Raw genomic sequence first — 12,858 nt, forward strand, 5'->3', positions numbered from 1 at the left:
GAGTCTCCTGCTCATGTTATCCACTGGATCATCACCTCTGTAAAGCTACCATAGAACTGGAAAATTTCTTCTGCCATTCAATCACTGCACAGCGTTTTTACTCACTGTCAGCTCAGCTAATCCTATTCTATTAATGGGTCTAATAGACAAGTTTTGTTGAAAGGATGATTGGACAGGGATTTGATTTCTTCTGATAGTAACTGGGGCCTGATTTTGCAGCCTCTTGGATAAACATAATCGACTACACAAAGCACAGAGCAACAAGGAAATATTGAGCCAGTTTCTACTCTCACATACATCAAAACAAGCATTAGTAATTCTGAAAAATCTTTATTCCTATTTTGCAATGGTTTCTTAAAGTTGTTGAAATAAGTTATGAATTTGTCAAATTAATTTCAAAACAAGTATTCTTAGAATAGAAATACCCTTGTCACCCTGTATCACTTTCATAGAACATAATCTGTACTTGAAATTACTCTCTGCCAGCCAGAAGAGTTAATTCTGTATGAGAGGTTTTGATAGGAATAGCCTGAAAATATGTTTTCATGTCATGTACCCAGCAGAGCTAAATTGAAGAAAATCCAAAGGAAATGCCAGGAAAAAAAAGTCAGGCCGTGTAAAGTGGACCATATACACAGTCAGTTCCTAGTTCTACTAGTCTATCCATTCTCTGTGATAAGAAAGAAGACCCCTACTGATTACAAGGAAGAGGTCCAAAAGCACAAGTCAAAGTGTGCAAATCTCAGAGATTTTCAATGGAAATTGAATGTTTGAAATCCAGAGAAATGGTTCCAGAGGATAAATGGAAAAAGAGCAGCAGTTCTTAAAGAATATCTGATTACTAAGCAAAATGTATAGATTTACATTGTGTTTCGTTTCCTTCTTATACATAGAAATTAAAACAGTGAGGAGGGAAAGTGGTTATTGACTGGCCCTCACTTATGCAAATGACTTATTTCTCCTTTCATTAACTCTATTATTAACATTAGTAAATTCAATTATTAAAAAACCTTTGATACCTGGTTGTTGTTACTGCAGCCATGACACAGATGCAAGAATGTCTGCCCCAGTAACTGATGCAAATTTCTTTAAAGCATTGACGTACTGCAAACAGGTTGTAAGTTTAGTAAATATGAGAATAGCAAGACCCATTTTGGAGAAAAAGAATTAAATTTATTGAGGTGACAAAATAAGGTCAAAGTAAAATCATTTGGGACTGTAATATAATTAAAAAGCAGTCATTTGTATATCTACATCATGATCTCTCCCATGAGTCAGTCCAGGTTTATTTTGAAGTATGATAAAAATTACTAAAATAAGAGGACAAATAACTTTCCAAAAATGTCAGTTACAGGAAGCAGTTGAGAAAAAGGAGACATAAGTATCAAAATGTACCTATTTGTTGACTACTGTGGCTCCAAAGAAGTAAAAATAGAAATTCAGATGTGCAATATCTAAAAATATGTAATGCTAAAATCATCAAATATTAATAACATTAAGCTTAAGCAATGTTGAATGAGTTCATGTTTGATACACTTGTGATGATAAGCGATAGAAAAGTGATAAATCTGCATAGTAATGAAAAAGCACCAAAATGTTGCCTCAGAAAGAGTAGTCATTTAATTATGCCTTGATTTTGATTCTGTTTCTCATCTGCAGATAACTGGAGAGGGTATTAAAAAATATAACAAGATGTAGAAGTAAATTGGGGGGAGGGATGTTTTCCTATTGCAAACAATAGGGGGAAATTGTCTGAATGATTTTTTTTTCACTCATATTATTTGATTTCTTCATGGGAAATGTTTCTTAGTGAGCTGCTTGTGTAAATGATGCCAAGATTGGTTCTGAGAAAACAATTTTTTGAACATTTCTTGTTTAGCAGGGTGTCAAAGTATTTGCTGCTGTTTATACTTGGCTTCTGTTCTCATTTAACTAGAGTAAATTCATATATTCATATGAGTTATGGCCAGAATGTACTGGTGTGAAAATACTAACCTGACTTCCTAAATAGCAAAAAGCAAAATTTATTCCAGTGATACCTACAATGCAGCCCAAAAGCAATAATTGATACACAGTTTCTCTTAGGGAAAGGCTCTGTCTCAAGATTTCAGGGAAGAATTTCCTAGAATTTCCAATACTTATTTTATCTTTTTTGAAAAGTTTCATCTGCTTTTCAGTTTGAACTTTTCTGACTCTTGATCCCTATATTTATCTGGTTGAAAGGACTTCCAGCTATCAAGAATCTTTCTCCCAATAATGATAGTTATAATCTGGGTTCAAGACACCTCTTAATCTCATCTTGGATATAGTCAACAGGATGAGCATCTTAGGGCTTTCTAAGCTGAGTTTTCTTAGGGTTTTAGTGACATGAATCACTGTGGAGAAAGTGTTTTTTTGAAACCTCTCTCATTTTTTACTTCCTTTTAAATATATGAGTATTGGAACTAAACACAGTAATGACTTTAGTTATGTCACAAAAAGTAATGCCATTTTCTATTTCTGTTCATTATTTCTTTGCCTGAGCATTAAAAACTTACCCTCCCCCTCCTACTTTCTGCTTCACACTAGGAGCTTATCTACAATAGCTTAACTAAAATGATCTTTTTGTTATTTCATTCTCAAAAGCACTTGGGATACATAGCACAGTCCAGAAAAGGTGGCCTCACCTAGAATAAATTCATGGAGGTTTGTAGAATTTACAGAAGTGTACTGAACTTGGGCTGATGACTTTGTCTTCTAAAAAAATTGGCAAAACCATCTAATTTTGCCCTAATGATCCTCATTTGCCAGAAAACCTTGTCCTTATTTTCAGTAGTAATAAGTAAGACAAGTAATTTGTGCTCCTGACAGTATCTCACCTTTCTCCCAGGTCTTGAACAGGGCATTCCAGAAAAGAAGGGATCTTCACAGAGATAATGGAGCTAGAACAGAACCAAAATCCTGTTACTCTGAAATTTCTCCCTTTCACACGCACACACACACACAAAATCATTAGAGTCCCTGTCATATTTTACCCACTGCACTTGGAAGTCCTCTGAATGGGTCTATCCAAAGTTTTGTGGAGACTGAGAGAGGCCCTACATTGACTTGAGACCTAATGGAGCCACGGGGAAACAGGAGCCCTAGATTCTGGTAGATTTGTAGATTTTATGTACGAATCCCAAACTTTTGTCCATGAAACCCAGCTGTAGGAAATGCTGTTTCCTTATTTACCTAGTGTTCAAGAAGGCTGCTGCAAAATCAGAGTTCTGCACTAGTTATCTATATAATACATGTCTAATTATTCATATTACAATCAATAATTACAATCAATATGTACAGTGGTTTTCAAAAGTACATTTCTAAAAAATGCAAATAAATCCTAATGGAATTTGTCAGATACACAGCACTTGAGAAGATCAATGGTAGTAGCCACAGGTATTCAATGTATTGCTTTAGTTCATCATTGTTGACAATATGGCTGTTCATGCTTTATAACATACTCGATAACATACTTCGTGTTTTCATATCCTTTCCAAATACTTTGTTTTGAACCACATGTTAATAAAACAAATTTCTCTAACAATTTGAGAAACTAATGGGACAGGCTAAATTACGTTATCCAAGAGTTGCAGGGTGCAGTCTCTCAGAAAAATCTGCCCCTTGAAATGACATTACCAAGTACAGGATTTTTAAGTAGATAAATTTATAGAGAAATATAACCGTGCATTATTTTTTGTATCTTAAACTTCTAGCCATCATTTTTGTTGCAAGACACCTTCATAATACAGCTTTATTTCAGGCTACTTCCTCAGTAGTCATACTTCTGAATATCCTTTGAAATTTCATGATCTGTGTCTATGGTCTGTTATATCCTTCATACTGGAATGTGATTTTGAACTATGATTAAAAAAAAAAGAAACCACAAACCTATAGAAATACCTCTTCTAATATGTTGTCTCTTATTATGTTATTTCTATTTTTGTAAATTCAAAATACTAAGGTACTGTTTCTTCTGTTTATCATGAAAATGCCATTCTTATATAATTGCAGGTCAAATATTTTGTTCTGTGTGGTTCAGGTGTAAATATTTTAGCAGATGAAAAAATGTAATAGCAGAAATAACTACTAAACATATAAACAGTTAGTTATCTTTTTAAAAAAACAAGGTTTCCATGAAGAATCGCCAAATAATAAAATGATTCTTGAATTATTAAAAAGATACTGCAAAAACATTAGTTCCATTTTTATGTGTCACTAAATCGTAGTGATATGCTAAAATAATTAGAATTAGTTGGGCTTTTGCTGCAAAAAAACGTGGAGCAGATTCTGCTCTCAGCTCAACAGGGGCAGGCTGAGACAATTCATCTGAAGATAATAAGCCAGATTCACAACCTGTGTAAGTTGTATAGTTCTACTGATTTCATCTCTGTCACCCCAGATTTAAATCAATTCAACATTTGGCTCAATATGCACAGTCAACAGATTACACCAGTAGCACTGAGAGCAGACTTTGGCCAAAGGAAATAGGTTGTAAACACCAAAAGTAGCAGTACAATTTACTTTTTTTGGTGGTGGGCATCGGGGAAGGTCTAGGAAATAAGCATTTGCAGTGGATGAAAAACTGTCTAGCTCGAGAGAGCAGCTTGGTCTAACATAAAAATAGAGGGCTCTTCAAATCTACTTGAACCCAGAGTGCTGAAGGAAAAGTTACATGTCTGGCCAATTGTCCCAGTGCTTGTGGAGACTCTAAGGCCCTTCTGCTCCTCTCCTGCTGCACTGACAGTCCCTTTTGTCCTGTACCTGGGCTATGCATGGGTGAAAGTCAGCTGGTGCAGAAAAGGCAAAGAGTCGTTCTGTGCTGCTGCCTACAGCAGTTAGGAATTGCCATTTTGGGTCTTGAAAGGCTTTGGTTCCACAGATGTCAACAGAGCTACTCAGTAGACAATAAGGACCCCCAGAGTGGATGGATGTAAATGTGGGTAAATTCAGACTATGAGTGGATCAGCAGTGATAAAACATGCAATATAGCTCTGCTCTACAGCTCTACCAGTGCAACTATAATGGTATAAATACAGTTACTCCTGATTTAAATGAGGAAAATTTTGTTCACTCTGAACTGCAACTTGATTGCATACATGGCTTTCAAAAGAGTTTCCCTTTTCTTCCTTTTTTTTTTTTTTTTTGTTTTGTTTTGGGGGTTTTTTTGAAGAGAGGCTGGAGTAAGCAAAATGAATAAAAAGCCAAGTTAGAATTTGGGTCTTCTGGCTTCTTAGTGCCTGCTGAGAAGAATAGGCCATGCCAAGAGAATGAGAATCAGGAAAAGCAAGCAAAGTGTTAGTGATACGGAAATATATCTGCCATCACAAAAGAACCACTTTAATTAAAGAAAATTGCTCAACACTAATCTATCATAAAAACCTTGTAAAGTACCATAAAGAAGCTGAACTAATTTTTTTCTTAGATTGCAAAACTGTTTAAGATGGTTTAACTTACCATGACAAAAACATGTTGAGGAATGAATTTTCATTGCTGTTTACTGATGCGTAGGGGTTTGGCTATTTTATTCACGGAGTAGGAATTCAACTCTTTAAATTTTATTGAATTGGCAATGTTTTGACAGCTTAACTTACTGTAAGTTAAAAGTTTAATCAATCAGACGTTTAGGGAAAGCTGCTTAGCTAGTATAAATCTTTCTGGTGAAAGTCATCATAAAAGACATACCTAAGAACAGGGCTTGTGATATAAAAAAAATATGCTAAACCCTGTAGGCAGATTAGTTTAACCATCTGACACTGCCTGTGACATCGTTTTCAGAACTCTTTTCTTTGACATCATGAGGAACCAAATTGACCTTTTAACAAGTTCATGTGCTAGTTTTAAATAATCATGTTAAGCTAAACGTGGCACCCAAAACGATGCCAAGGCAGTGTTGGTATAGCAATTTACCAACACTGTGATTACCAGAATTAGATGAAAGAGCCTGAAGTTATATTACAATTGAAATAATTAATTTATTTTCCATTGAGTTTGGGGTTTTTCTGGACTTAGAGAAAGGAAATTACTATAAGCAGTTAAAGGTAGAAGGCTCTTCCAGAAAAGTTGAGCTAAAAGTAGCTATTTCTAATAGCCCAAATATCACTGGAATTTACACTACCTATAGAACATAATATCTTTATCTCGTGACATTTTGTGTTTTTCATTTTCTCGGTGAATTTTATTCGATTTATTGTTCTGGAGGTACCCACTCACAACAGGCATACCACTCTTGATATTGCATTTTTTTTTCAGTCTCTTACTTTCCTAAATGCATGAAACAGTATGCATCCTTTGCACTTTCATTACTAAACTTTCAGACAGTGAGATTTTAGAAGTTTAAATTTAGAGTGTGTTAATGGAAAAGGTGACTTATAATATCTTAAACTGAATAACTTTATCCGCTCTGACCTATGAGTATTACAACTAAAAACTGAGAAACTTAAACCCTTAGTATTCATCATTTACAGTAGTTTTTTTAAAGTGGTAGATGTTTCAAATTGTTTATTGGAGCACTGTCTGTTATGATGCAATTTTTCAGTGCTTTCTGGAATTAACTTATAAAGGCTTTTCACTATGATAAGTGACACAGTCTGAGAGGAAATGACTACGCTTAAGAAATATCATTGAGCCCAGTTCTGTGTAACTTGTTTTATTATTTATTTATTGGTTTACAATATATCAAAATTAGTTTAGTTTCATGGTCAGGAAATGACCTGTAATGACAGAACTGGGCTTCAATTTGCAATGGCTTCTACTTAGTCCCCAGGAAGTGTTGGTGGAGATGGCACAAACTGCAGGAAGAGATCTCCCAAGCAGTCAGACTGCTGTGTTGTCACCCTCCTCCATTTCTTTGTTGGTTCCACACAGTCCATCTCCTTGACTTGTGTGTTGTTTTTCCTTTGTTAATTTACCTTTCCCATTTTTTCTCTCCCCTGAGATATCTTTGTACTCTCTCCTATCCTCTCCTTGGTCAGAATCATAGTGGGCAACAGAGACTTCTCCCTCAAAATCACCCACCCAGTGGAGGAGCTAAAGACTAGACACTACCATGAGTTTTAGGACACTGAGCCTGTTTCTCAACTTTAAATTCTGTCCACTGTCATTAGCTGAGGCTCAATTCCTAGTCCTCTCTTGCTTTGTAGGCTTTGGGAGAGCCTTATTTTCCGTACCCCACATTAGTGTTGGGTTGAGGATAGAAGGCCAAATTATTGCTTGTTGATAGCAGCCTTTTTAGGGGCAGAACCCTTGCCTGGGACTACTGTGGCCTTTGCTTGCTGTGCCAGGCAGAGAATTTGTTGATTTTTTTAATTTTTTTTTAAGACGTGCAGGTTTCTGATGCTGACAAATGCTGTGCAACATGATTCTATATCTCTGACTTATTGAACCCAGTTTAAATGCCAGTTTCTCCATGCTGGGTTTGGAGATTTGACCCAATGACCAGAGTGAGTGCCTCAGTAATGACTGCAGGATCAGACACGCTGCCTGTGGTAACATCTTCACAGCATATTCAAAAATTTAGCTTATCTGAAATTTAAAATCACCTATTTCGTACAGATTGTTAAGGAAAATTCAGACTAGGAAAATAGAACCAAATTAACTTAGAATTCCTATCACAAATGACTGGTGGCTTTAAAATATATAGTTATAAAAGTCTTACAAGAAGATCCTCTGATTAATGGCTAATAATAATAATTGCACGTACAAAGAGCTGCAGTAAATCCTGTACAATTTTTGCACTTTGGAAAGAGTATTGTTTTATTTCATATCACATAAAATTTGTTAAATAGACGAAACACTGCTTCCCTGGTGCTTTTGTTTTTCCCTCTGGATTGTAGCAATGGAGCACTTGCATGTTGTGTTTGATGCCTTGCATGATGAAGACATGCAATGGCAAGTTCCAGTCTGCATGCTGCTTAATGAATGTTTTCCTTTTCTCTCCTTCCCTGTTATGTGCTTACAGAAGACAACTATGTGGAAGGTGGGTGCTTTCTACCTTATTTTCCTAAGCTCTTGTTTTTCCCTTCTGTTTAGTGATTTTTTTCCCTTCTGCTTAATGTTATAAAAGTACACATTCATTCAATACGGTAAGTTGCATTTTTTACCCATAAAGGTATACAGGTTTATTAAATAAGTGTGATTTCTTTTTCCATACAGAACACAAGCAAAGCTCCATTTTAATCTTGGCTTTATTGGTGTAATTCCAGAATGTCCCCACTGAAACAATGGGATTTGTACTCATATGACTGATATCACCCTTCAAAATCTTTCAGGAGATTTGCAGAAGGACTGATTTCTTCTAATGTTCTGTATGAAAAACACTTCAAGAAACTATTTGTCTCATTAGTGTGGAGCATAAATCCTCCCGATAAGAAAGTAATGCATGTTAAATATCTGTCTTTTAATTGCTTAGGAAAATGGAAAGCGCTTTTCTCTTTAACACTATAAACCTTGCTTACTTTAATATTCTTTACAGCACAAAGTTTTAGAATAAAAAGATTTTCTGTCTAACTTTTCAGCATATTGCACTTGTCTTTTGGATATTGTGAAAGAAGCAGTATGTGATTTTAATAATTATGTTGTTATGTAATTAAGTACCTTTAAAGAGAGTATGGCCTAGGGCAGTGGAAACTAAAGCATAATGCCATCTAGCCTGAGTATTGGTAAGTAAGTCTATTAGCTGGTAAATCATACAAATATATGATAGTTTTAAAGGTACAGAATGTGTTTTACAGATCTGTTATTTCAAGAAATCAATATTCTGTTTTTGCTTAGAAGCCAAAAGGGGCAGGTGCTTTTTTATTTACAAGTGCTTTTAAGTCTCTCTGGGGTGAATCTTTGCATACTAGATAAATGATTATCTATCTGAAAAATTAATTTATCTATCTAAACTGAGAAATTGTTTTTATTTTACTCCAATATTTTTAAAAATATTTTTAAAACAAGGAGTTTGTAAACTAACCATATGCAAAGTGACTTCCCAGGAACTACTCTGACCCAGGGTCCTCTAGTGAACCAGTGTTAGGCCTAAGTTCATGCAGGTTTCGAGTCACCATGGGCCACTGCCTGCTCAGTGGCAATTTTCTAAGGAAGCCTGGAAGTATTGGTACTGCATTTCTCTGTGCTACTCTATTCAAAGGTGAAAAGAGATACTCAGATTTAACACACAGACAATACTGTGCAATTTTGTGAAAATATATGTTACCTGAGGAGAAAGAAAATTTAAACAATTCTGGTGCTTTAATTGTGTGCACTGTCACACACATACAATGCAATTTCATTTTCATTGTGAGATAAAAATGTCTTCAACAACACTGGGATAGCAATTCTAACTGAAAAATATAAAAACCAAGAAAGAACTACCTAATCTTGTATTTGATCTGTGCATAAAACTCCTGCTGGTGTCAACATGAGTCTTAAAATTTGAATTAGGTTCAGTATGAGTAGATAAGGAGGTTCAATTGCATTTCACATACTTGTTTATGCACAGCGGTACAAGATAAAGCCTGGATAACAGTTAATCCAGACTTTACCTGAATCTAATTCTTAAAACTGCAACCTTAAATTTATTCCAACACAGATCTGGATACTTATACATACATTAAAGTTACAAAGGATGAATGTGTAAGGAATGGAAGCATAGAATGGTGTACCCAAAGCACAACATGAAAACTTAACAGAGATTTTTTTCATCTTTGATCTCTGTGATATCTGAACATCTCTGTAATTTAGGCTACATAAAACCTAGAAATATTTAGTATTCACAGAGTTAATTTTATATATATATATATATACTGCTGGTATGGAAAGGCTACAGTTTTTTCATTTTACTGAAGTCGTGCTAGGGTTGAACCTGTTCACTGCAGGTTTATCACATTTAAGTTTTGTTTTGGCCCTGTGGTCTGCATGGAACTCACACACCAAACTATGAAAATATCCTATCTTCATATCTACTTCCACTATCCCACCCTGCACCCCTTAACTCTCTCCACTCAGAGCCAAGTTCAGGATATAGTTGGAGTGGATCACGCGTGAGGGATTCCTACTAAATGTTGAATTCCTAATTCACAAAGAAAAGGCTTTTATCAGTCCTCTAATGAAGTAACAGTGCACAAATGAGTATTTTCAATGTATGGGATGCCTATACATGGCTAGTTTAGGCTAGAACTTTCCATGACTATTTGTTGTGGTACTCTCTAACACAAGCAGACTTTTATTTTGAAAATCTAGCAGTGATTGCTATCATGCTAGGTTTGGCTATACCATTTTAAACCACTCAGTGGAACAGGTACTGTACTAGTAATTCTTCACTCTTCCAATAGCCTTCATCCATAGATTGCAAAAATATAACATAAGGTAGGTATCATTATGTGCTTTTAGCAAGTAAATATAGGTGACCTTACTGCTTTCAAATAAAGTAACATACAGAGTCAAACAAAATACAGTGTCTTGAAGACTAGTACTGAATTTTTAAATAGATAGATGTTTGTTTGGAGCAGGGTATGTTTTTTACATTTACTTGACCGCCTTTTTTCATTGAATAACACCATAAGTGACTTAAAATTCAAGTAGTTTCTATGATATTTTCAAGAGCCACATCTGCCATTTACATTTTTTTTTTCCAAATTATGTAAGAATCATGTATTTGCAACTGACCAATTTCAAATATCATTTTAACAAAAGTAGTAGCTATCAAGCAGAGATAATCTGAAGCTGGTTCTTTTGTTTGGTTTTGTGTAGCTAAAAAGTTCATATGTAAATGTGAGCTAGTGAGATAACCTTCTTTGCATTCCCCTAGGAGACATGACAGTGATTTGCTTCATACTTTCGAAGAGCTGAAAGAGCTCACATAAAGTAGTGGCTGCAAAGTCACAGTTTTATTAAAGAAAAAGATGTTGTAATGTTCGACTGGTTTCGCTTTTCCTCTATCAAATACAGTTAAGGTCAAGTCAAAAGTCTGAGATTTCTTGCTGTAGTTGCCAACAAGTTAATCAATCACAAGAAGAGACTGATACTTCCAAAAGGCATGTGGCAAGGGATCCAAGCAAGAACACCCAGCATTAAAAGAACGAAGCTCAGCTGGTGTTTATACACTGCTGTGTATTTGGGATGCCTCTCTTGCATCAACACTTACAAAAAACACTCATGAAAACATTTCTACTCTCTTTCACAAGCTGCAAACTGTGGTACAGCTATGTGATGTTTCCTAAGCAATGCTTATGCAGGCATCCCTTCAGGATCACAGTCAGCTTTCATTTACATTGCTGTAAGCCCCAGGTAATCCCACCAGTTGCAGAGCACTGTATTTGGAAACAGAATTTATTGCACAAGAGATGAGGCACATCAGGCCCTTCAGTTTAACTACACATCTAAAACGGGTGACATTAAAAAGCACTAATTCAGCAAAACCATTGTCAGTGTGCTTGGAACATCACTTGAGATTTGGAACTGATAAGATACAAATCCTTTCAGGCTGATTGCAGTCGGGAGTATCTTTGAACTACCCCCCCCTTCCAAATACTGTGAGTCATTTGTGCACCTAATTTTCTTTGTGAATTAGAAATCATAGGAACTCTCTAGGAAGTCTGCTTTCCAATAAAGAGTAGGATATTTTATTGCTCACCTTCTTTGTGTGAATTAATTTCAATTCATTGCAATAAGGAAAATAATGTATGGCTTTTTGTAATTGTTGGAGAAGAGGAGCACATTTAACACATGAACGATTAATAACTTCTAAAATGGATCCCAAAACAGCTAAGTTCAACAAGAATAAATCTGTTTTTTAAATCAGACATAAAATGTGAAAAACCCTCATGTTTCTAGAAAAATGCTTTCCCTGCATCGTAATATTATACTCTGTGAGAATTTAAGTATCATTTTATTATCATGGATTAAAAAAGCTGAATATTTTTCCTTAAAGAGTAGCGAAATTTGGCTCTGGTTGAGTGATTATCATTATGGACATCTGTTTTGAAATGTCACTAGACCTATTCTGGTATGATTGAATTTGGTTTCACAATACAAATATAAAGCAAAATCTATTTCTCTCAGATTTATGAAGTAGTTGCAGAAGCTGTCACTTAAATTTTCTTTATTACTATGTATTTTATATTGCATATATAATAATTTGCCTTCTCTGGAACAAATTCATTCTACTGTCACATTTCACACAAATAAGGAGACCTCCTTTGCATTATCATTTCAGTGTGATGAAGAAATTTTATTTAATTACCTGAAATGCTCATTTTTATGAGGGGAAAAAGATCAGACCCAGCCCATTTTTCAGGTTTAAACTTCTCCAGGTTTTAAATGTCATTTCACTCGTAGAGGACAGGAAGTCCTCCCAGCAAAGTATTCAAAGCAATATAATCAAAATATGATAAATATAGATGGATTATTAAAGGAATTGGTTGGATTTGAAAGCATTTTATTGTTTTCTGTCATCCCAACTACTGCACATTACAAAAAAACCCCACAATAAAACAGCACCCAGTGTTTGAATTGCAGTTCTGTTACTCGTAGCCCAAAGCATTCCAACCAGTGGTTGAAAAATGCTCTTTGATTTCCCTCTGTGATACAGACATCTCATAGGAAACAGATGCCTGTCACAAAACATTTTTGTCAGTGTGACAACACCACCTTCCCGTGCTCCCTTGTTCATTGCTGACTGTGCTCTTGTTTCCCTTCAAGGTCTGGCGCACCTGATGATGGGCGACCAAGGTATGGGCTCTGTTCCTTTTCCACTCTGCTTTCATTGTTTCTTCTTGTTTTGTAGCTGCTTTGAATCCATCACTGCAACTGATGGGCAAATGCTTGAAAGCTGTCTTTGGCTGCAAATAAACA

The 12,858-nt window shown here is 35.4% G+C and overlaps 1 protein-coding gene across 30 annotated transcripts in view; it reads left to right on the forward strand.

Annotated features, from left to right (window-relative positions):
* Positions 1-12,858, forward strand: part of NRXN1 (neurexin 1) — a 706,226-nt gene that overhangs the window by 63,686 nt on the left and 629,682 nt on the right. For 22 of the 30 annotated variants that reach the window (XM_027659276.1, XM_027659316.1, XM_027659296.1 and 19 more), the window contains exons 2-3: positions 7,979-7,996; positions 12,706-12,735. The exons of 5 other annotated variants lie outside the window; for them this stretch is intronic. In XM_027659276.1, coding sequence (XP_027515077.1) covers positions 7,979-7,996; positions 12,706-12,735 — 48 coding nt within the window. The remainder of the gene's footprint in view (positions 1-7,978; positions 7,997-12,705; positions 12,736-12,858) is intronic. 3 more of the 30 variants (XM_027659279.1, XM_027659283.1, XM_027659301.1) reach the window with 1 other exon arrangement.

The sequence above is a fragment of the Corapipo altera genome, unplaced genomic scaffold (assembly GCF_003945725.1).
Source record: "Corapipo altera isolate COAL_440 unplaced genomic scaffold, ASM394572v1 48, whole genome shotgun sequence".
Taxonomy (NCBI): Eukaryota; Metazoa; Chordata; class Aves; order Passeriformes; family Pipridae; genus Corapipo; species Corapipo altera.